The sequence below is a fragment of the Anabrus simplex genome, chromosome 1 (genome assembly GCF_040414725.1).
Source record: "Anabrus simplex isolate iqAnaSimp1 chromosome 1, ASM4041472v1, whole genome shotgun sequence".
Lineage (NCBI taxonomy): Eukaryota > Metazoa > Arthropoda > Insecta > Orthoptera > Tettigoniidae > Anabrus > Anabrus simplex.
The window spans coordinates 1,013,697,242-1,013,723,650 of record NC_090265.1 but is presented as its reverse complement, the minus strand read 5'-3'; the positions used below and the strand labels follow the sequence as shown (position 1 = coordinate 1,013,723,650).

The window sequence follows — 26,409 nt, the reverse complement described above, 5'->3', positions numbered from 1 at the left end:
TACTCTGAGTAATGGCTCTCCTTATGCTCAGGTAGCTAGGACTACACAATTAACTGGTGGTCCCTAACCCGATAGAGGATAGATCCTCACTGGGACTATGTGTAAGTAAGGTAGCATCCTGCTTCACAGAATTTAAATAAGCTCAGAATATTTTAAGCAAGCTTCGGACTTATGGGAATAACGGAGTCCCACTTCCGTTTGCCAGGCGAGGGACTCCTTGGAAACAACTTGGTAAGTAAAACTGAATTTGATAGGGAGATATTTATGTTACTGGGGCTTATATAATAAAGAAAGTATCACTGGCTGAATCAGCAAAGAGGATGCATCTGGATGTGTTCGGAGTTAGTGATATTCAGTTAACCTGCGGTAAGTTGCATGGCGAGGTAAAGACCACATGCCGGCCCGTTTACTCTGATATTGGTCGTACCCTTGGAAGACCAGTTTCCCCACCTCCATGATATTCATGGTGGGTGTATTAGCAAGCACTCTGCTGTTACAGCAGTCGCACAGTAGCCAGAAGTCTTGTCTGGAGCGAAGACTGTTAGACTGTGGTGCTTTAGATCACACACATGCTCTTATGTAACACATGTGTGAGTCCTTCTATGCTATAATTTGTGTTACAAAGATGAACTCAATTGAATAAGAAAACATTCTCAGGTTGCTTGAAAGTACTGAAAAAGAGCAATCACGTAATATCAACAACAAAGAGAACTAGGTGCAGTTAAAAGAAATCTGTTTGGTGATGAGGAAAATTAAAGTGACAAAGACTTGTATTTGAAGGAAGAGGCAGGCAATGTAGAAGAAGTTTTCGATAATAGTGACCACAACACTAACAGCAAGGAATCTGCTGACTCTGAAGATGAAGAAATTAATGTGAATCAAATCAATATTCTTCAGTATACTGGAAGAGATATGACTACAGCATAGAACATGCACTGCGGGCATACCAAACAGCGTAATATTGTTACCCACCTGCCCAAACCAACAAACCGAGCCAGAAATATCACTTCACCTTTGGAATCCTAGATACTCTTTTTCTGGATGATTCATTGCACCAGACTGTTACATACACTAATATTTGGATTGCATAGGCAAGAGAAAATTATAGAAGAGACAGGGATGCTATTGATACTAATGGAGCTGAGATGAAAGCAGTCATCGGACTGTTGTACTTAGCTGGTGTACTAAAATCTTTCCACACTAATTTGAGAGATTTAAGGGCAATGGACAGAACTGGTGTAGAACAATTCCGTACTGCTATGAATCAGACAAGATTACGTTTTTTCCTTTGTTTTTTAACATGTGGCCTTAATTTAGATACAGCCCTGGCATTTGCTTAGTGTGAAAATAGGAAACTACGAAAAACCATCTTCAGTGCTACTGACAGTGGGGTTCAAATCTTGAAGGTTTTTATTGATCGTTGCAAGAGTAATTATTCACCTGGAGAATACGTCACCATAGATGAGATGCTTGAGGGGTTTTGGAGATGGTGTCAATGCTGACAGTATATAAGTAACAAATCTTCAAAATACGGCATCAAGATCTATGCCCTTGCAGATGCAACAACATATTACACTTGCAACATGGAAGGATATGCTGGCAAGTAGCCTGCGGGACATTTTTCAGTGAATAACAGTGTTCAAAGTGTCATCATGAGGCTGGTGGAATCAATTTCATTTCATACAACTGGAATACATCCATTCCTCTTGCTCAGCGCCTGCTGTTGAATCACCAACTTACATTGGTCGGTACTACCAGGAAAAACAAATCGTAAATGCCCCTTATTTTTGCAGAAACAAAGAACAGACCAGAAAAAAGCAGTATGTTTGGTTTTGGCCAAGAAGGAGTTTTATTATCATCGTCATCATCATCATCATCATCATCATCATCATCATCATCATCATCATCATCATCATCATCATCATTTCCTATTATCCAGCTGTAGCCGGATAGGGGCAAATATGGTTCCTCTCCACTTTCTTCAGTCTTTCCACCACTCCTCCTCCAACAACAATGTGTCCCAGTCCAGGTTTCTTTAATACTGTGTTGGATTGTGTCCTTCCATCTCAATCGTTGTTGTCCGCGGCCTCTCCTTCCTTGCATTTGCATTTCCATCACCTTTTTTGACATTCTTTCATCACTCATTTGCTTTATGTGCCCAAACAATCTTAATCAGCTCTTCTCTATTTTATCTTTCATTTTTTCCACTCCAATTTCCTCCCAGATTTTCTCATTCCATATTATGTCTCTTGTACTCTTCTGTATCATACTCATCAAGAACTTAAATTCGGCTGCCTGTATTCGACACTCATCCTTCTTTGTCATTGTCCGAGTTTCTGCTCCGTATGTCGTTATGGGTACCGGTACGTAATACATTTTGTACATAGTTTCCTTTGCTTCCAATGGCATATCTTTGTCCCATAACATGTTTCTTACACTATGATAGAAACAGCTTCCAGCTTGAATCCTCTTACTAATTTCAGCATCCAGTCGAGCATTCTCCATTAATTCACTACCCCTGGTATTTGAACGTCTCCACTACTTCCAGGGGCTTGTCTGCAAGTCTAATTTGACCTTTCCCTTCTTTCTCCCTTCTAGTCATAACAAGAGTTTTACACTTTTCTACACTTATTTTCAATCCACATTCTTCGATCTTCCCATTCACCACATCTAACTGTTCTTGAACATTCATGTCCTCTTCTCCCCAAATCACAATATCATCTGCAAATAACAACATGTTCCTTTCTCATCCTCCATATGCTGCTTTTGCTGTTTTCATAACGTCATCCATTACTATTGTAAACAGGATTGGTGATAGAACACTTCCCTGTCTCAGCCCACTAGTGATTTTGAACCAACATGTCCTGCAAACTTGTGTTTGCATGCAACTACAACATTCCTTGTACATTGCCATGATCATTTTTATTAACCCCTGTCCAATTCCTTTTTTGAATCAGACTGCCCCAAACTTTAGTCCTGGGGACACTGTCATATGCTTTTTCAATGTTAATGAATGTCATCATCATATCATTCCCATACTCCCATTGCTTATCCATTAGTTGTCTCATAATGAAAATGGGCTCTATTGTTGACCTTCCACTTCTGAAACCAAACTGATTTTCCTGTATCTAATTTTCAAATGTAAATCTTATCCTAATTTCCAATATCCTCTCCATTATCTTAGGAACATGGGATATCAGAGTAATTCCCCTGTAGTTCTTCAATACTTTCTTATTGCCTTTCTAGGAAATTGGGATTATTCCTTTTTGCCAATCCTCAGGGACCTCCTTATTTTCCCAGACAATCTTGAGAACTCGATATTTCTATTGCAGGCCTACAACTCCAGCTGCCTTAATCATCTCCACTGAAATTTCATCTATTCCAGCAGTTTTTTCCATTCTGCATCTTTCTTACTGCCATTTCAATTTGATTCATTGTAATTTCTTTATCCATTTTTTCATCAACTAATTCTCTTTCCTGGTGGTCCGTTGAATGACTGTCATTAGTTCTTATGTTCAGCAACTTCTGAAAATACTCTCTCCAACTATTTCTTCTAGCTTTGCTAATATTATGCCGTCTTCATCCTTCACAAATCTGGTGTTTACTTGATCTCTCTTCTTGTTTCTTAAGATACCATACAATAATTTCTTGCTGCCCTGCATATCTCCTCTCAATTTCTGTGTGAATAAAGCCCAGCTTTTCCTCTTTTCTTCCTCCACTACTTTCTTGGCCAAATTCTTTGCTTCCACATATTTTCTTCTTTCTTCAGTCTTAGATGTTTTCCATACTTTCCATGCCATTTTCTTTTCCATCACTTTAATCTTTACCCTATCATTCCACCAATATGTCTCTTTGTCTTTCACATTTCTTGATGTTGTACCACATACCTTTTCTGCACAACCAACCAGTGCTCCCTTAAATTTTTTCCATTCATCTTCAACATTCCCCATCTCCGTCCTGGATACCAAGGGTATTATTTCCCTTTGAATTTCTTCTTGTATGTTTTTCTCCTTCAAATTCCATACTTTAATTCTTTTCTCTCTTCTTAATGGGGGTTTTTCAATCTTCCCCACTTTCAGTTTTCCTATCACAACTCTATGATCTCCGTGTTGGTGGCTGAGTTCCGTACAGATTACGCCAGTGGCGTTGTACCTCCATCATGCTTTTGTACTTCCAGTACCACTTCAAAATGGCCTTGTGTTGCTCACACGACAATCTTACTTCATTCATTGCTGCACTGTCATCTGCTGGAAAACGTGTGCTAAGATTGTAGCGCCATTCACGTGACCATCATCTGTTGAGAAAATAATGGACTACACTACTGCACAAGAATTACAATGATATGTCATTTTGGTCCAAAGATAGTTAATATCAAAGAATGTCTACATTTTTCTGGACCCCTCTGTATATAGGCAAAATTACATATTTTGAAATGATACAGTGTGTTCTGAAATTTCTATTCATTTACAATTTTTTCTTTCCCTTTCAGTGGTCTTTTACTGGAAGAGGAGGACACAGATATAAGGGATATATATACACTGAACCACCAAATGCAGCTGTGTATTACAATGGCGATTATGCTCGGGAGGATGAAGGTGGTTTACATGACAATCAACCGGGACATCAATTGCATGCTCCAGCCAAAGTAGCATGCAATCAAATAGGTGGGAAGTGTAATGTGAAGTGTAATTCATCATCTTATTGTTCCAACAAGCCAGCACCATCGATGTGCAGGTGGAAACTGTGAATGACTTGTAAGAATGGAATGTATACAGAGAGAGAGAGTGTGTGGTTTTTTTGTTTTTTTGCAAAATTTCACCCTGAACTATAGGTTAGTGCTGAAAGAAAACTTCAATTACATATCAGTTATGTTGGAAAGATATTTTCCCATAAATGTGTTGTAGTCTCTTTGTTTGTAATCAAGGTGGGGAAGGATGCTCAACTATCACTCACACTATGCAAGATCCCTATTCTTACCTTTATAACAAGCATGACAAATTTAGTAGTCACATTTACTTGCCTTTGTAAGAGCCATGGTTCTTGTACAGAAGCTAGGCCACTTAGCAGTTTTGTCTTCTCCTGAGCATCTCCTTCATTCAAATAGAGGGACCACATAGTATCCCACGTCTCCTCATTTCCGTTCATCTTCATACCTGAAAAGGAACACTTTATTAATACAAAATGGCCATTGTATCATGGTATTTCATCCCAGCCTTGCCACTGTATTTCACCATTTCTGGCTTAATTTCATCCACTGCCCTTGCTGTATAACACTGAAGTTCTGCTATCATTGTCTTCACTTCCTTAGTCATACTTCTATTTGCTTACTTATTCTCTATTTTGAAATCCATGATATTACCAAATAGGTTACTTTATGTACTGAGCAGGTTACAAAATGTTTGTTCCATTTACTAAATTCTATTTCAGGTTGTACTATGAAGTCACCTGGGACCACTGGAACTTGAGCTGGGTAGCAATTGGTCAAAGAACAAAAACAAAAATATACACATTTATCTACTAGTACAGTGACAACAACTTGTGTGTTGCAACAGGTGTGATAAACAATGGTGAATGTAGGTGATAGATGGGGGACTTACAGTTGCAATTATTATAATTACTATTATTATGTCCAGCTAATTGGCTAAATGGTTAGCATGCTGGCCTTTAGTTCAAAGGGTTCTGCATTAAATTCCCAGGCAGTTCAGAGATTTTAAAATTGATTGGTTAATTCCTCTGGCTCAGGAGCTGAGTGTTTGTACTATCTTCAACATTGGAATTCATCTTAGGTAGTGCACCATCCTCACAGACACACAGGTCACCTACAGGGCATCGACTTGAAAGACCTACACCAGGCCTTTCCAGAGGCCATACGCCATCATCATCATCATCATCATTATTATTATTATTATTATTATTATTATTATTATTGTTATTATTATTATTATTATTATTCACCTTTTTAAAAAATTTAAACAACTGTTAACTGTGCTGTCAGAATGATACAATGGCACAAAAAGAGAAGCAGGTGAACATGAAATTTGGTGTTTCCGCAGAGGATGACCAGCTGTCCAGTAGATCCATATCATGTTAGAAATTTTAAAAATGATTGCTAGAATGTCTGCAGAAATCAGACAAGACTATGGACAGTCGATAAATGCCCTGACAAACTTGTTGGGCATTCCTCCTGGTTCTGTACAAGAAATTCTCCGTAGCATTTTAAGATGTGCTCTCTGTGAGGAAACACTGTTAAGAGGAACCAAGCACTGGTTCGTGGTGAACTTGTGCCAGAGTGGACATTTGTAAAGATTTTTTGAACGGAGTGATTACAGGTAGTGGTTTCTGTATGAACATCGACTAGTAGGTTACTGATCTCCCAGCTCACCACAAGAGCAAAAATGTTGTGACATTAGATGTCTCTGAGATGCATTGCAACGAAAAAGGCCTCATTTATAGCAGAAAAAAAAACTGGGCTCTCCACCATGATAACACCTTAGTACACAGGTCAGTCATGATGAATACCTTACTAATTTCAACTTATCTTGCCTTCCACAGCCTCCATCCTCTTTAGATCTGGCTCCAGCTGATTAATACCCATTTTCTTAGCTAAAAAGTTTCCCCAGGTGATACAGATACACCTCTACAAAAGAGGTGTTCACAACGTATGCACTGCAGGTCATAACAAAAAGTAGCCTGCAAGAAAAGTGGTATACATGCTGGCAGAAGAGCCCAAAGAACTCACTTCGAAGGTGGTGTCTGGTAAAAGCTTGTAATGAATGTTATCACAAATGTTTGATTTATTTTTTAATGTACCACTTATTGAAAATTATTGCATTCCTGCCAACTTTCAAAAAGAGAAATCTGGAAGATCCTAAAGCGGAAAATTTTTAACAACACGCACATACGTCGCAAAGTCTTGAGACATAATGAAAAAGGATGGCAAGGGGGGAGATTAAGTTACATCTTGATGAGTGCTCATCTGTTTCTACTTAACACTGGGAACACTTCCCATGATCGTATAAAACAAGGACATTAAGCAGAATATGTCTCCCTAAAAGATTGATAATATTGTTTCTTAGTTGAACTCATTACGAATACCACTAAAAATACTAAATCGCTTATAAATTCATCACACAATTCCACGAGTTTCAGAACTACTGCCAATGTTACTCACACCTACACATAAACAAAGCCTTTCACAGCTTCTACAAAGCACAACGCAGTTACTAAAGTTGGTATATATAAATTCACAGCCTGCGACTTTTTACGGATTTCTTTTCTTCAAAATCACAGCCTGCTATTTGTTTGGGAACATATCAGTGAATGAAGTAGCAGTTGAGGTTGAACAGGTGACAAAAGCACAGTGATAATCGATAATGTGATTATCGATACATTAGCCGGTCGAATTTCAAATACTGCATCTCGTATTACCAGCTACTATCGAAAGCCAAACAAATCCGATTTGACTGCTGAAAGAGAAACCGAGCATGGATATTCAAAATCTGCACAATAACATTGTTCATCCATACAACCGTAAAACACGCTCAAAATCCGTACATTTTACAGAAAAACCGGAATACTTGGCAGGTGTGTTATTGTAATAGATAAAAGCTATTTTTCACAGTGCTGATGGTTTAGTAAAATTTATTGAACCTTATACAGTCTATATCAGCACTTTTTACATTATATTTACACCATAATTGGATTTTGGAATTGTTGTTCCATCCTCAGTGGATACTTTAAAATTATTTTTAAAACACAAAATTAACATGAGTGTGTCTTCCAAATATTAAAAATTTATGATATTACTGACAGAACATCCTGCCTCAACGTGCAGGCGCAGGTCAGTCCCGACTTATGAGTAACATCATCGATGTTTAATATTTGGATGACACAATGGCATGAATTTTTTGCTTTTTAAATGATTTTAACGAATTCACTGAGGATGGAACAAAGATTCCAAATGCTGGTTATGATTTAAATCTTGTATAAAATGTGGTGACATAGACTGTATAGCGTTCAATAAATTGCCTACTAACTCAGGTAGAAGAGCAAACAAAAAATAGAAATATACAATTATGGAAGGAAATATAAACCACTGATTTACTGATTTATAGCATACACGTACATGAAAAACAGTACTTTGATCCAAAATATTTCATGTACCTCTCCACTGTGAAGAGACTGAAAATGATGAACTTTATCTTGAAGGATATAGGCTAATGATTTATTTGTTTAGTTATTATTCTAATAAATTACTACTAATGGGAAAAGACTTTTCATATTTTTGGTAAATACAAAGTTACGAAGAATTTTGATATTGGATTCTTCCACTTCCAGCCACATTTTTGTTCCTATGACTGTTTTGACTATTCTTCCAGTTACTTCACACTCAAGAATCAAACAAAGATTGATGTACAATACTGATAAACTCATAAGCATTACTAAAGTTTATAAATCCAGGCATTTTTTGTTATAAAAACATTATTTTCCAGCAAAACTGAAGCAAAAATTCTAATGAAACCATAATATAATATTCAAATTATCTGTCATTTTAAAAATGTATTTATTTTCTCAAGGCTGATTTCCAACTTTATGGGATTAAATCAATTTCAATATCCCTTGGTAATGCTTGCAACTCACCATAGACATACACCAAATCCCGTATATCAGGATCAGGTCTATTATCAGGATTGGAGAGCCAGTTGTCAAATTCTGCCTTCGCCTGGTCCAAGCATTTTTTGTGTCCAACAGAGCAAGCAAGACTCAATACCACTCCACGTAGTCGCCTTCAACACATGGTTAACAGAGATTAGTCACATACCTTCTAGACTGGTCTTAGTTATTCTAGAATAGACATTTTCACTCAACTCACTAAAGAAATCCACAATTAAGAAATTAGGTAATCAAATAATATAATTCCAAAACAAACAGTTCACTGTTTTTAATTTACAAATTCAATCAACAGATAATTAGAAACTCTCTATGCTGAAGGATTAGTAATCGGTTTTAAAAGTCTTAACAATGTTGTTGTCATCAAGTTAATATCTTCTACCAATTTTTATGGTTTAAGAGAATCGAATCACCACTGCAGCAAATACATTTAACATCAATGACTACCCAAGGAAGAACATTGGACTGTTTGCAGGAGTTGAATGAGAAGTGTTAGAGATGATTGGATAAGCTCAGAAAGGGAAGTTAGAGATTATAAGTTGTTTCTGTCAGTCTCAAAATTGATGAGATTCAGAGGAGTGCAGGATTGTTTCACAATTAGGCATAAAAATAAAATAATTCAGAAGTATCCATATTATAAGTAGTGAAAAGAATAATATAATAATTTCGTGTGGCTATTTCTAGCCGAGTGCAGCCCTTGTAAGGCAGACCCTCCGATGAGGGTAGGCGGCATCTGCCATGTGTAGGTAGCTGCGTGTTATTGTGGTGGAGGATAGTGTTATGAGTGGAAAGAAAACAAATAAGTACAGAATAAAATAAAATACAGAAACCTGGAAGCTCATACAAACATGAAAACACAAATGGACAGCTGGGCTGAGTAACTCAGCCGGTTGAGGAACTGGCCTTCTGACCCCAAATTGAGAGGTTCGATTCTGGTTCAGTCCGGTGGTATTTGAAGGTCCTCAAATATGTCAACTTCATGTTGGTAGATTTACTGGCACATAAAAGAACTCCTGCGAGACTAAATTCTGGCACCTCAGTGTCTCCAAAAACCATCAAATTAGTTAGTGGAACGTAAAGCTAATAACATTATTATTATACAAATGGACAATAACAAACTCCACAGCTTCACATACTGTCATGCACAACAAAATGTACATAAATAAAATTATAATTTTGTCTGTACACTTGAAATTTGTTTACACTTGGTTTTTAGCTCAGATTAGGTAAAGAAAAGTCGAAAATAGATTCAATTCAACGTCTGTCTGTCTGTCTGTCTGTCTGTCTGTCTGTCTGTCTGTCTGTCTGTCTGTCTGTCTGTCTGTCTGTCTGTCTGTCTGTCTGAGCATCACAGGATAACAGCTTTAAAGAATTCTTAAAGTATGGTATTGAAGTTCAGGATTATCTAGAGAGTGCACTACACTATGTAATATTTGAACAGTATAGTGGCATAAAGATATTAAAGGAACCAAAACAGGAAATATCAAATTTCTCCATTAACATAAGCGGCACCAAAAAACTTTTATTATGTAAAGATATGTAAAATATAATTTTTGATCTGTGTTTTATACTTTTTTACCATATGATGTATTTACAATTATTATATTTTTCACTAACTTTCAAACATCTCCAGAAATATTAATACTATGACTTTTTGGAAACACAGAGGTTTCAATACAATATTCTTGAAAATGGAATACTATTTAACTCTACATGCATAAACATAAAAATTATGTTTCTAGAAAATCGATCGTATTCAAACTTTCCTTAATCCGACAGTGCAGAATGCCATGCTAGGTATGGCATACACCATACACTGACAGATGTGGAGTGCTGTACTAGTACGCAACATACTATATGCTACCATCTGTCGTAGGGATTGTGAACAAAGTCAAATATCCTTTTACACAGAGATAATGTAATAGACTCTCTCTATCAACCTTTCCTTTTCCCTTGAGCAACTTGAAGGTCATCAATTTTAGCACTGTCGTCAATTTTAGCCCTGTGATAACAGACCATGAAAGAAAGCAGTAAAGCATGGCTTTCTGATGACAGCATTTCTTTACTTCTGAACAACAGTTATGAAGACTTTGGTATAAGTAATCTTGATTCCAATGATAGTTGATATGTGACATTGCTGTGGTTGTTACTAAAATCTTTCAATTCAGAGATCACGTCAGTTAAATTTTGCTAATATTTCCTTCTGTCCTTGAAAATCCTTAGAGTTGTAGCTCTTCACTCCAACCTAAATGAATATGCTGTTATCCATACATAAACATAATTGGCCTTGACCTTAGCATTGGGTAACATGCCTGTCAGCAGAACACTGATGTCAGGATCGCTATCTTTCTCCTCCATTTGTAAAATGGACGATGATTATTTTGACACCCACATCTGAAACTCTGTCAATTGTACTGTTTTAAATTGAAAGCATTCACTTGCCCTTTACCTCTGTTGGTTGTCAATCGAATCAATGATTCACTAAATATTCAAGGCCATTGCAACAGTGCTGATGATGCTGGAGATGATGATGATGAAGAAGATGCTTGTTGTTTTAAGGGGCCTAACATCGAAGGTCATTGGCTCCGATGCTGGAGATCCACGGCTAGTCCACTTGCAAGGTAAGTTGTAGTTCCGAAACTCATGAGCAGACAGCATGAAGTGGCCGGATGTACCAACCTGCTGAAACCCTACTTGATGCACGACCCCTTTATCAGTCCGTTGGGTATTACCCAATTCTGAAGCATTTCTCAATGAAACACATTAAGATGCCTGTCAAAACAGTACATCCCAGTTGCATAATTGGCTGCACACTTGCAACCAAATGCTCTTTGATAGAAAAGCTAATCATATTGGCCATCTTATGATCACACAAATATGCAACTCTTAAGGGCACTATTCTCTCTGGTCACTTCAACCAACCAATTGTTTCATTTGTTTCATTGTTACCAATAAATGATAGATATGTTACGTGATATTCCAAGTATATATTGTGATATAATAATTAATAATTCTATACACATAAGAGTACAGTGACTTAAGGGCCCACCTGGTATATAGTATACAGTTTGTTACATTTCAGAAAAGCCAGCTAGATACAAGGATTCATAGAATCAATTCATCAAAATCCAAACATTTCATCAATCTACATTCAAAGTGTAAGTAATAAACACAAGGTACACTATTTATCTTACCGTTTAAGGTGACTATCATCTGCAGCTACTTCCCATGTTACGCTATTATATATGGAATCTACCAAAGATCGTAAATACCTCTGTGAAAAAGAAATATATATTGTTAGAAGACTACACCCTCTATCACTATTAAAACTTGATAATATGAAGTCATTGGGCTATATCAGTAGACAAAATAAATTAATCCAACATCCACTCTATATTAACAATAATAACAATAATAATAATTAATGAAATAGTCATTACTTTTCTTCATCGGTACAAATTAAGGGAAAAGTACTTCTCTTGAGCTATTGGTACAAGAAAATTAAAAGTAAGAATTTCTTCAGTTAATTCATCATGGTCATGGATGAGATTCATAAGAAAATTAAACAGAGATTGGGAAGACAGGCAACTAAAGCCATGTTGTTTGCAGATGATATAGTGATATGGGGCGAGGATGAAACGGAAGTGCAAAAACAAGTAGATGTATGGAATCAAGAGATAGAAAAACTTGGGATGAAAGTATGCACAGAGAAAAGTAAAACAATAGTGATGACAAGGGGAAGGAAGGAAGGAAGTGGAAAGTTAAAAAATTCTGGAAGTGGTTAAAAGTTTCAAGTGATCATGGAAGATGGAAAGATAACTGAGGAAACTGGGAAAAGAATACAACAAGCAAACAGCTTCTACCAGAGTGTAAGGGGTATTTTGTGGAACCAAGATGTCTCAAAGAAATGTAAGAAAGTATTATATTCAACCTATTATGAATCCATACTAACCTATGCAGCTGGATCATGGAGTACGACAACACCCGAGGAGAGTAGAACACACGCAGCGGAGATGAAATTCCTAAGAGGTATCGAGGGCAAGACCAGAAAGGAAAGAATTAGAAATTAAGAGATAAGGAAAAGGACAGGAATCATGAAACTTCAAGACAGGATAGAAACAACAAAGCTAAAGTGGTATGGGCATATGATGTGAATGGAAGAAGAGAGAACACCAAAAAAAGCTTTTTCAGAGAAGTTTATAGGAAAGAGACCACAAGGAGGACCCCGAAAGAGGTGGACAGATTCAGTGTGGGAGTGCATAGAGAAGAGGGGAGGAAAACCAGAAGATGTACTTGAAAAGAGAAGAGTTGTGGAGAGACCAGTGATGGAGGTCCTTGATTCAAACCCGACCTGGGAAGCTGGAAACGGGAAATAAAGATGATGATGAATTTCTTCAGTTACAAATGTATCTACATCCTTCAACAACCTTGTACAACAACATGTAAGGTAATAAACATAATGGAAAGGGACAGACAAATAAGAATATGTAGAAGATAAGAATATGAACACAAAGACATTTAAAGACAAACACAATGATAAGTCAGTGTGGGAAGCATAAGAGTCCATTTCGGTGCTTCATGTCACACTATGACGGGAGGGAAAACATCTCTGGCAACACATCTGGCATTCACCTAACAAAACTGATTAAAACTTGGCCATAGATCGCTGAAAAGAGAACCAGTCTACCCTGCCATCTGGTCAAGTAAAACGAAACATCAAAATTTATGCAAAGTAACCCTAGATGGCGTCAAACAGAAATAACTGAGGTCATACAATATATATTTTTTAAAGTAATTAAATTTTCCATATTTATTTTGAAAAAGGTGGTGGTGGTGGTGGTGGTAATTTTTGTTTTAAGAAGGAGGTACAACTGAACAAATTAAATGAAGACAAAATTAAAATGAAATATATTTATTCAATGGAGAAATTTGAAAATGAATTTTTAAAATAAAACAAAAATTATTTTATTGAGCCAAAAAGGTCACAAATTAATCAAAAGGGAACATAAGTTCCCTGAGTAACAGAAAACTTGAAATTTATATTCAGTACTTTTGATTAATCCACTTTCATACATATAGCGAACGATGAGATCAGCAGTATTCCAGTTATCGGCTAGTGTGAGTTCAAGTGTCCCCCACAACCCGAGGATCCATCTTAGCCAGAGAGATTGGTGCACTCTGTGAGGATGAGGGTCACTGTGAAATCAGCACCACAAGAGCACACAGGGGGAAGATCTTTAGGAGGTAAGAGAGTGTAGACCTTCCATAACCTATCCTAAGCCTATGTAAAACTACACCCTCTCCGTAAACGCCGGAAAGAGGACTGCCACACAATACTTGTCTTAATTTCTTTCAGCTTGTTGGGAGTTTGGATAGCTAGCCACTCCAATTCCAAGAATGCCAAGTGATTCAATGTAGCTCAGAACAAGTATCCCTTGCTGGTACATTCAGAGGTCTTTGTGGTAAAAGTATCGCTTCCATTGTAGCTTCATACACAAGTTCATTTTCCACAATCCCAACATTGCTTGGGAGCCACGTAAAAGTGATTCTGGTGCCAGCATCACACAACCAGGCTAGAAGGTCATGAATCTGCTGTACCAGTGGGTGTTGCAGAAAACAAGCATCAATATGAAGGGTTGCCCCAGTTAAGCTTGGACGATTTTGACGTACCTTTTGCCCTAGGCAGTTCCTTTTTTCCAGACCCTGTTGTGCTCGATGTGATAGCCACGGACTCAGACTATTGCCCTACATCTCAATTTCCACTGTAGAAGACTGTGACGGAGTACAGAAAAAGTAATATTGTCCCATACCTTCTTGCACACTTTCAAAAGACCCTCAATAGCGACAGGATGTCTAGAAGAAAGCCCTCTTTTCAGGAGGCCAAAGGCACAGAAATCCATTGACGAGGCATCCGGGGATTTGACAGGGATGTCACTAAATGGTATGACACGGACACCTGTCTCTGCTTTTTTCTCTCGTAGTAGGTGACTGATGATCTGGCAGTATGACTAGATGCTTTATCCATATGGATCCAGACATGTGAAGCATCATCACCGTACAGCCAAGGGATATCTTCATCGAAGTAGGGATCCATGACTTTCTTCTGGAAGTAGGTAGCATTGATCTTCACATTTTTCGGCACTCTGAGGATTCTGAGTTTACCCTGGCCACAATATCCTGCCACTACCATGAACCCCTTAGCAAACTTTTCTTTATTTTCCTTGACGAAGTTTGAGTACCCCTTTTGGCCTTTTGGGCGATAATAAATCGCCCAGGGCTTGTTTGTGTCATCCAAAGAAACCAAAGTTTCATCCAGGAACTGACTGTCATTTATCTCCTGATAGGTACTTTTAGTATGATTTTCTGGCATTAGTGAACCGTTCTTTAACATGCCTTGCTTTCAAAGCATGCCCACTTGCCTTATGTTGCTTTACCAGGTTCAATCTTCTTTAATTATATGATAGACTGTACCTTTAGATGTGCTTATGTGGCTGGCAAGGTGTCTTTGAGTTGGAGGATTTTCCTTCAGGACAGCAGCCTTTACCTTCTTAATGATGTCCGGAGTCCTGGAGGGTCAAACTCTCTTCCGCGGCAGTTTTCTCAAAGTAGTTGTTTCTGGCGGGAAACCATTTTGATGTAATTTTATCACATTGCCTACAGAGGATTTACTAGTGTTCAGACCTTTCATTTTACACTGTTGTACAATCCTTGATAATGAGAAAAACTCTGCAGTAACACACTACAGACACTAGGAAGGAGAGATCTTCGTGCTAATATTATCGGAGATGATAGAGCCTCCGAAGTTTTATCTGATCTTAGAACCATCCACCAAGACATGTCACACGGCTGGAAATCAGTGAATGAAGTCCTGGAAATACATCCAATGAACACAGGCATCCGAGTTCACCTTGGATCCATAGAGTAGATCTAGCCATATGTCTGGCCACAGAACTAACCATGGAGGTACTTCACTAGAGGTCCACTCAAGACAACCATTGACAGCCACATCTATCTCACGACACAAGCTATAGATTCGAATCCCAACCGGCCATGTGGCATTCGACCACTTTTGGTACCTCTTGTGCACGACACAAGCTATAGATTCGAATCCCAACCGGCCATGTGGCATTCGACCACTTTTGGTACCTCTTGTGGTATTGGGTACTAAAAATGCTTTGACAGCTTGGATGTGGCAGCATTTCCAAAACTTTGGCAGCATACATGAGGGTCATCTGCTGCCGCCTTATTCATACAGGTAGAACTCCCGATTTGACAAGTAGACTGGGATAGGGCTAGTATGGAAAGCTCCAGTTGCCAGCCTAACTCCACTATGGTGAATGCTTTCAGCGAAGATCTAGATGTTGAACTATAAGCCGCACCACCAAAGTCAATCCAAGAAAGGACCATAGCCATGTAAAACCGTAGCGGCACCACACGGTCAGCACCCCCACAAAATGTCGCTGAGAAACTTAACTACCCGTCGACGCTGTTAATAGCTTGTTCTAGCTGTCTCTCAGCAACCGCCATCCTTCCTGAGCTCAAATGTAGAGCTAAATTGTCTAGATACAGCGATGGAACGACTGTAGGCCCAGCAGTGGCAACTACGCTATTTGGTGATTGTGAAGAGTGTGACATATGGTACAGATCCCTATGGTACTCCATTTTCTTGAACGTAACATTGAGAAATGGCATTCCCTACTCAGACCCGAAAGAGCTGGAGGGACATGAAGTTCCCAATAAACACCGGTAAATTTCTCTGAAATCTCCACTGTGGAGAGTGCAGATTATCCCATACCACCATGTAGATTTGTAAGCTTTCCCCAGGTCAAAAAAGACTGTGACGAAGTGTTCCTTCCAGAGAAAAGCCTTCTGAATGGTGCTCTCAAGTCTGAACAAATGATCAGCGCCAGACCGATGAGAGTGGAAACCACACTTGTAGTCAGTTATGAGACCTCTTTCTTCCATGGCCCACACAAGTTACTGGTTCACCATCCTTTCAAATAGCTTACAGAGGTCATTTGTAAGGCATATTGACTTTGGATCTTTACATTGCTTGGGAATTTGTATTAAAATTTCCTCACACCATTGAGATAGAAACACTCCCTCACTCTGTATTCTATTGAACAGGGTGAGGATATCCTTGAGAGATCAGTCACTCAAATGTTTAAGCATTTAATTGAGGATTTTGTCCAGTTCAGGAACTGTATCCCTGCAGAGCACAATTTGAAAGGCACATTACAGGAGTACAAAGCACTAGAGGTGATGGAGAAAATGTGTGCCTCCGCCTCGCTCTTTATAGGCAGAAATGCAGGCTCGTATCTCACAGAGCTGGACATATCTGCAAAATGTGACACGATGTGATCTGCAATGACTGAAGGAATCGTAACTACTGTACATCTCCATTAATGGAGATTCCAGAGACTGAGGGCATACTCTGGACTCTCACAATGCGGCAGAGTTTTGTCCACACTTGTGATGACCAAGTATGTGCCATCGTGAAAGACATACTTTTCTCAAGTAGATTTCTTATTCTCTCGAATTAAAAAAATGAGCTTTAGCTCAGAGGCTCTTAAACGCAATGTGGTTGGTCATCATAGGATTCTGAAGATAATGCTTAAAAGCCTGTCGGCGATTACGTATGTCTGTTGCAGTTTCATCAGTCCACCATAGGATCTGTTTCCAGCAGGGAATACCAGAGGAGGAAAGTACCGTTTCCTCTGCAACAGCCAGAATTTCTGAGGTAATGGAAGAAGCACGGTTTTCAACAAAACCAAGCACCTCATCGGCTATCATTGTGCATTTTGAAAACTCTGACCAATTTGCCCGTCGAAGTAATCAGTGCTTTGGTGCTTCAGACTGCCTTTGATTCAAGAGCGTGAGAAGAATCAGGAAGTCATCACTATCACAAAGGTACTTGCCACCATAAGAGCAGAACTAGCACAAAAGGAAAAAGGAACAAGGGGAAATTATTCAAGAATTCAAACATTTATTTTACAGCGGACTTGTTGGCTTATGTTTTTCACATTTCATGTTTCTTGCCCTCCTGTTTTCTACTACACAGCGTTCAAAACATTTACTCTCGGATTCAGCTCATTCTCACTTTTGTTAGATTCTGTCCCTGAATTGTCTTCAACTTTTCTCCTCTTAATCAAAAACTTAACCATACTGACTATAGATTTTATTTCCTTAAATTTACACAAGAATGCATATAACACGTGTCATATTAATGACCCTAAGACATGCCATAATAGGGATGAAATGGTATTAAAACTGTAAGCCTACAAACAACTGACCACTGCAACTGACTGCTAAAAGTAATCTGTATGCACACAAGAATAAGTCTCCAGCATAGTTGCCAACTCTTAAATTTCTGAGCTGAAGGAACTCACTAAAATGGATAGTGTGCTGTAAAAAATGAAAGACAAGAAAGAAAGACAAAAAAGAAAGGCAAGATACACTATTTGGATAGCAGTGATGTGGTATAGAAATCAAAAGGCATAGTTATAAGAATCACTTTTAAGGGTCATTTTGAGAACATTATTCAGTCAGAAATCAATACTGCCATGTCTCTTATGATATAGATCAGGTATCGTTAACTCCGAGCAAAACACCTTCAGAGCAACAGAGGAGAAGTTTGTGATGTGTGTACCGAGCTCAGTGGGGATTCATATTATTTTCACACCATGCTACATTCAACTACAGTCATTACATCAACTTTCATTCATCACGAATGGTAGATAGTTCAGGATAGCATAGGCCACTGATGTCAACAAGTTCCAACCCTTCATGGGAGAAAAAGTATTTAATCATACAACAACAAAATTTAACCTGCAGTGAATAAAGGGCCTACCTGATGACATTCGAAGTCAAATACTTTCATACTCATAAACACAAAAATATATTCAATTGCTCCTTTAACCCCTCTCCCCTATATTTAAATGCATGTTATCCCAGAATGAAATGAATTCCTTTTAGCTATCATCCTAAAAATGCAGACATTTATAAAAAAATTATATTGTACAAAAACAGTAATGCATACCGCGGAAGCAGTGGTAAAGTGTACTTGTATTTCCATTACAAGATTATAAGATTTCCTTTGTAAAGTAAACTTGTATTTACAGTTGCATTTGTAAGCCACATCTATGGTTTCTGGAAAGTGCAGAAGAAGATGGAAATAAACAAATAACTCCAGTGTATGGGCCCCTCACCAGGATTACTTGATTAGAGAAATGGAAAAAATCCACACACAAAAAAAAAAAAAAAAACAAGCAGCTCAATTTGTTCTGGGTGATTTCCGACAAAAGAGTAGTGCTTCAAAAATTGGTGGAAGAACTATCAGCCGAGAGGAAGTCTGTGCGAGGATCAGTGAAGCGAGGTAGTCAATCAACAGGTAACACGTGTGGAAGGCTGAACAGGAAACCACATTTTATTTATTCCAGTGAGAAAAACAACACAAAGGACTGTGCAGTGTGATCAAATAGGAAATTCAAAGGGTGGCCAACTGAAAACTGTTTACTTTTGTGCAACTAGTGAAATGAAACCTGATCTGCATCCAGACGTTTATTTCGAACTGTACCACATGAGAGTTGGTTACAGGACTAAGGACTAAAGGTGCAGGTGTGAAACAAATTAGAAAAGCAGAAAGTTCAGTTAAATTAAAGCATTTGTGTCAAACTTATACTTCTTTTAAATAAGACCTGCTGAGCAAACATTCTCTATAAATATGACTGCTAAAGATTATACAATTCTACTCACCATTTAATTTTATCTGACATCTGTAAGTGCAGCCAGCCTTTTCTCAAAAATATTGCAAATACACTCAGAGAAGTAGCAAAATACAAATTAAGAAAACACATAAAATGCAATGACTTGCCAGGAAAGACCATTGCATCCCAATCTACGACAGACTTGATGGAAGAAATGCAATGTTATTTGGTAAGGATCAAAATACATGGGTTGATTTTTTAATAGTGGCAACTATTTTTTATTTAGACACATAGCATACTTATGTTAGGCATTTTACAGGCCTTCAACGCAATCACCACCATTGTGTAGCTCTCATTCCCAGTGATGTAGAAGCCGTTAGAGGCCGCTAAGAGCACCTGATCTCTGGAGGTCGCGGACGGAGCGGTCGGTGGCCTGGGGAATGTCATCCACTGTGTGAATGCAGACCCCTTGAAGCGGTGATTTCATTTTAGGGATGAGATCGTAGTCGCAGGGGCCGAGATCTGGACAAATGGAGGGGGGGTGTTAAAGCACTTCCCAGCCCCAGCCATTGAACAACTCCCTCACAGCTCTTGACCGGGCGAGTTGGCCGTGCGCGTAGAAGAGCGCGGCTGTGAGCTTGCATCCGGGAGACCGTGGGTTCGAGCCCCACTGTCGGCAGCCCTGGAGATGGTTTACCGTGGTTTCCCATTTTCACACCAGGCAAATGCTGGGGCTGTACCTTAATTAAGGCCACGGCCGCTTCCTTCCAACTCCTAGGCCTTTCCTATCCCATCGTCGCCATGAGACCTATCTGTGTCGGTGCGACATAAAGCAACTAGCAAAAAAAAAAAAAAAAAAAAAAATCACAGCTCTTGCTGCATGACGGCCTTGTATTGTCATGCAGAATGATGGGTGGGTTATTCAGGAAGTGTCCTTGTTTCCTTCTTACTGCTGCTACCAGGTTCGTTTACAAAAATGCACAGTAATATTCCACATTAATAGTACATCCTCTGGGAATGGTATGCTTTAAGATAACACCATCCCAGTCGTAAGCAACGATCAGCATGGCGTTCACACTGGTTCCAGTCGGCCGAACCATTATTTTCCGCGGTGTCATTTGACTGGCATTTTTGACTGGTGTTTCAGCTGTGGTTCATAAGCTCTGGCTCAGGTTATTATCCACCATACGAAGGTCTCACCTTCGTGCTCATAGCACTCCAAGTGTGTACGAGCTGCATCATATCGCAGCCATTTTCGATGTTCGGTCAATTCATGTGGAGTCCATTTGGAGGCAATTTTCTGCATTCCCAGCGGCTTCTTCAGGATTTGCAGCAGTCAAAGGCGCCAGCCCTGTATCGTTAGCCAATTCATGAACTGTCCGCCAGCACTAACGCGTTCACATTCTGCACATCATCATCACTTACTGCCGGATGATCAGGCTGCGGCATGTCTGTCACATTTTGTCGTCCGTGCTACAGTATGGTAAGGTAATGTATTTTCACCGCAAGCCTCTTGCAATCCTTCGTAACAATGCCTTGCATTGCGACCTCTAGCACATTCAACTTTCAACCAGCTCCTCTGATCTTGCTTTGAAATCATTACAGGTGTACTCCACGAGCGCGCGCTCAAAACTGCATTCTTGTTATTGTCGCTGCCACTGTGCATGGTGTGTGGAGGGCGAGTTCATTTATGCTGAGGGAGGGTGGGTATGTAAGCTACCTCAAGTATACATTATATTGCCTGGTTACATTTCACGGCATTGTTACAGCATAGTTGCGACTATTAAAAAATCAACCCATGTACAACCACAAATCTGAATTAGCCCAATGCATAAATCTCACTACACAGCACAAAACACTGACTATGGCAGAAAGTAGTTTGGGTTGCTTTCTTAAATTATTAATGCATGAGAGACAAACCCTGAATAGAAAGCCTAGGATCACAATTTAATTCACCTGTTTCCTTAACATGCATTACAAATATTTCTGTAAATAATGGGGATAGGTATTTTCATCACCATTTCTGAATACTACTCTAAAATACATACCCTTAGATCAGCATAAGCAGATGTTCCTATAAGAAGACTTCTCAATTTTCTAAACATGGTAGAAGCCACACTCCAAGGCACATACTGGTCTTCCTTTGTCAAATATTTAGTCATTTCCAGGGCCACATCATAATTAACCAGCTCAGCATCAGCAATACTGAAGGCATCTTCTAGAAGATTGGCTCGATCTGAAGGATCCAGTGCCTATTAACAACATTTTAATTTTTTAGCTCAGTAAACACGTTCAGTACCAAGAGAAATATAGCATGTATTTTCTGAAAAAATATATTAGGAAAAGAAAAGGTTACAATTATAAAGGTATTAAAATACTATCAAATTATAAAATATGATCACTGAGAAAAATGTATCTAAGAACACAAGAAAGATAAAACCTGACTTGTAGGGAAAGAGTACTTTTCACTCCCTTCTCCTTCATTTCATGTTTTTTCACACTTCACAGTCAATGAATGAATATTTTTTCTGGAAAGTTTAACTTTTCTGTTTCAAAGAAATTAGCCAATCTGAAATTTGTATCATGGTCAGTTAATTTCTCCTTCCTTGTCTATTGCTCCCTTTTCCAAAGCTGACCTGTCATTATGTGTGCCTATTCATGTTCTAATACATCTACATATGACTTTCTCCTTTAGTTTGACAGATCTTTCTCAATAAATCATTGATCTGTTCAGAAAGTTCTGAGCATAATAGACAAATGTATGTGGTCATACCGTTTGAGAACAAATGATATGCTGAAGCCACCTGCAAGGTGACATTTGACAATGTCTTTCAGTAGATTACAGTTGTGATCAGCAGAAGCTGTGTTCAAGTTTTGAATGAACAGAAGTTCATTTCCAGTATACAATACAACTCTTCTCTGAAAATGAGGATATGTGAAGTGTTGATGAATTATATTTGCAGATAGTTTCCAGTGTATTTGCATAGATGGCTATTATCTGTATCAGTTGGGATTTCAAAGACAACCTAAATTTGATTCAAGACAACACATTGTGTTTTGATCACTCACAGAAGGTCGCACAAGATTGACTGATGCCCTTTACCACACCTACTGGTACTTTCACTTCTTTCTATCTCAGCAGAATTTTGAACTAAAAATAATGTTTGTCTATTTCAATGTTGTAAAGAAAAGTAACAGTTTTATGCAGCCAGAATATTAACATTGCCACAAATATTGTCAAAATGAAAAACAGAGAATAAAGATTGTTTTAATGCATATGGATGTGTTCATATCTACATAAGATAATGGAAATATTCAGTTGGATATTCCAGGAATAAGAATAAAGTGGCGAAAAAACCAGAGTGAGAGGTTCCTCGAGTTAAAAAAACCACGGCTCATGTCTGCAGAACTGACAACTTTTTTGGCATTTATTTTACAGAGCCAGTTCAGTTATTCTCTAACCATTCCATTCTTTCTTACTCCCAACAGAAATTTCCTGACAATTCCTTGTTTTTCCAATTATTCCAATCTTTTATTATAATTGATCGATTATTCCAATCCTGTATTATAATTATTAATGGATATGATAATGGACTAAACCGTTCCAATACCCAAACAGAAGTCTTAATTACTTTTTGATTGTGATGCTAGAGAGAAAAAAAATCATTTTATGACATAACCAGAGGATTGCTCATATATTCAGTTAATGTATTGTGGGTCACCTTACCGTTGTATCATCTACAAGCAGTTGACTGAATACAGTCCATTCATCTGGAGAGTAATTCACTCTGTAGTATCCAACTTGGTGACTGTTAAACTTGATCCAAGCAGCCTTGTCTTTATTTGGCACTGTTACTGTAATACAGAGGATAAGCTTTAATAGTACAGACAGACTTGAAAAATTATTTTATGTACAGTAACTCGGAAGCTTTACAGTCTGTTGAAACACTAATTGTGATACATATAACTCTAAAGCATACATGTTTCATTCTACAAGAACATCCTCAGATTCTATCGTATCACTTTTAACCACGCGTGTATATGCGCAGTATTGTTTATGTAGCATAAACTTGCCAATGATTGTGATTTGGTGATGTTATGAACAAGAGAGACAAATTATGAATGCAGAAGTCCTCCACTATCACCTTGGTAACTTTGAGAAAGTTTACTGTACTTATCTTCAGCTTCTAACCATCCATTACCTCCAGCAACTACATATGGACTGAAGCCAGTTTCCTTGCCCTGGGTGTGATTTGCTAGGTGGAGGGGGTGAGGGGTCGAGAGCGGAGAGAGGACGAGAAGAGGTACTTGGTTATACTATATTTGTCTTGACGTGTATTAGAGAGTAAATGCATGATAATAATTTTGGATGAATTTGTTTCGTATTGGTGGGTCTTTAACTTGTGTATCCCGACTGCTACATGGGTTTCCAAACTATGTGATTCAACATTTTCAGGTATTTCCATCTGACTTCAACCGTCTCTCCTGATTTAGCCACTGCTTTCCTACTGTAAGCTACACAATCCATAGTACGGACTTCCACCAATGTTACAACATGCTCTCCAAAGGCTGAATACGGATTGTATCAAACCGTATTTTTGCGTTCTTTGTGTCTGGTGTGAAAATTGCATTTTGTTTGGCCTATTACATGGGGCAGCACAGCAGTCTGGCTCTCAACATTTGAGTTTATAAACTCATGATTTAGAGAAACTGTCTTTTTGTGTAGGTTGCACTTGCTGATGTATTTTTGCACTATGTTGTTCATTCTAAAGGCTACTTTTAGACCGTGTTTTTGAAAATAGTAGCTATTTTTTAAATGTTCTTGTTCACGTAGTTTAGGACAATGTATTTTTCTTTGTCGTGTGTGGTTTTTCTGGTGTTTTTCCTTTGTTTACTTCATCATGTGTGGTTTATCTGGTGTTTTTATTTTCTGTATTTAATAATCAATCTACTTTGTCAGGAGGGTGGATGTTTTCTTTTGCAATTTGTTTTATTGTTTGTATTTTGTTATTGAAATCAGTTTTAATCACTGACATGTATATCATAGTATTCAGTCCTGCTAATCTGTGTGTGCATGCGTGGATGGATTCATTGTCTATCGCGAATGTCTGTATATTTTGTATGACGGGTTGTCATTATTCTTGCTGACTGTGATGTCTGAAAGTAATTTATTTTCTTGTTAGTTTCTGGTTCCATTGTGAATGTGATTGCCTTGTGTAAGGAATTCAGTGTGTTTAAAAACTGTTGTGCATTTGTGACATCATTATCATATAAAAATATTTCATCATCCACGTATCTGCTCCAGTGTAAGATTCCTTTAGAATACTGGTTGGTTAAAGTCTTTGTCAGAAGGGCCCACTGATTGAGGTAGACTTGAAATACTTCACCTCAAGGCAAACGGCCTTTAATTATTAATATTGCTCATTTCATACCTGCTTGCCTGCGATCTACAGAACCCGCCCTCAACTTTCTACATGTTGTGAATAACCTCCAGTGCCATCTAAAAATAGGGACTGGAACTACCTGAAACTAGCTACAGATTGGAACTGAAAGCTCCATTGGACTTTCACCCAGGTGTATAGAACCATATTTTAACTGGAAATTTCTAGCTGCGCTTTGTACGTTGAGGCTAATAATATTTGTGGTGGAATTTAATGTTACTCCAAGAATTCTTAAGTTTGTGCAACACCTGTTTGTGCATTGAATGGTTAATTGGTTTGCGACGCAACTTGCAACCAAGAGAGAAAAATGAGAGTGTGGGTGTTATGTTTAACCTTCTTCCTTTAGTTGACTTGTGTTAAAATCAGTCAAACTTACCCCAAATATAGGAGCGTTGCCCCATGTTCTTATTACCTTGGGAGTGGCCCTGCACCTCCAGCCTCAGCTTTTAACCTGGTATAATAATGGTGTGTGTTCGTTGGGGCCTTCTTGCTAGTGCGGCAGGTGAGAAGAGGGGAGGAAGAGACGTGTCCATCTCGTCATTACATGCTGTTGTCTTTTAAGTGGAGTGGAAGTTTGGTTGTATTGTTCGTAAATTTGTCGAAATTCCTTTCTAATAATTTTGAGTATCCGAAGATATGCTCATATATAGAATTTTTTGCTTGATGATGTCATTTAGGTTCTTATCCTTATTCATCGACTGATCCAAATGGATGTGAAAATGTTCTAGTTTATTCATTAGTTTCCCTTTGTTCACCTTACTTATAATGGAGAGGTCTTGCTCCCATTTTTTCTCTTTTGGTTGCAGGTCGTGTCGCAAACCAACTAACCATTCAATGCACAAACACCTATTGCACAAACTTAAGAATTCTCAGAGTAACATTAAATTCCACCACAAATATCATTAGTCTCAACATACAAGACGCAACTAGAAATTTCCAGTTCAAACACATTGCTATAAGAAGACAGTTTACATTTCTACGTTCCATGATATGGGAACACAAAAAGAACAAATATGATTCTAGTCATCAATGTCCGGCTCCTTGGCTGAATGGTCAGCGCAGTGCTCTTCAGTTCAGAGGGCCCTGGGTTCAATTCCCAGCTGGGTTGGAGATTTTAACCTTAAAATTGTTAATTCCTTTGGCTCAGGGAGTGGGTGTTTGTGCTATCCCCAACATCCCCTCAACTCACACACCACACATAACACTATCCTCCACCACAATAACACGCAGCTGCCTACAAATGGCAGATGCTGCCCACCCTCATCAGAGGGTCTGCCTTACATGGGCTGCACCTGGCTAGAAATAGCCACACTGATTTTCATTAAATTCTGTTCAGCCATTTTGTCACGATATGCATGCGGACAGACAGAAATGACAGAAATTAAAAATCACGTTTTTCTCTTTGCTGTAGACAGACCAATACAGAAATACCATTCATTTTCAATTCTGAGCAATGTACAGACAAACTAGCAATTACCCGCGGCTTTGCTTGCGTGGGTTTCATAATTTATTAAACAGTAATCGTTCAATATCAAGGCTTTATCTGAAATCCCTAAATTATAAAAACTCACCAAAAAATTGAGTTTCATTTA

General features: G+C 38.4%; 1 protein-coding gene across 2 annotated transcripts in view; it reads right to left on the bottom strand.

Annotated features, from left to right (window-relative positions):
- LOC136857899 (aminopeptidase A) overlaps positions 1-26,409 on the bottom strand; it is a 209,103-nt gene that overhangs the window by 16,452 nt on the left and 166,242 nt on the right. For both annotated transcript variants that reach the window (XM_067136948.2, XM_067136949.2), the window contains 5 exons: positions 23,104-23,231; positions 21,425-21,628; positions 11,865-11,944; positions 8,641-8,786; positions 5,021-5,153 (listed from right to left, as the gene is read on the bottom strand). In XM_067136948.2, the coding sequence (XP_066993049.2) occupies positions 5,021-5,153; positions 8,641-8,786; positions 11,865-11,944; positions 21,425-21,628; positions 23,104-23,231 (691 nt within the window). The remainder of the gene's footprint in view (positions 1-5,020; positions 5,154-8,640; positions 8,787-11,864; positions 11,945-21,424; positions 21,629-23,103; positions 23,232-26,409) is intronic.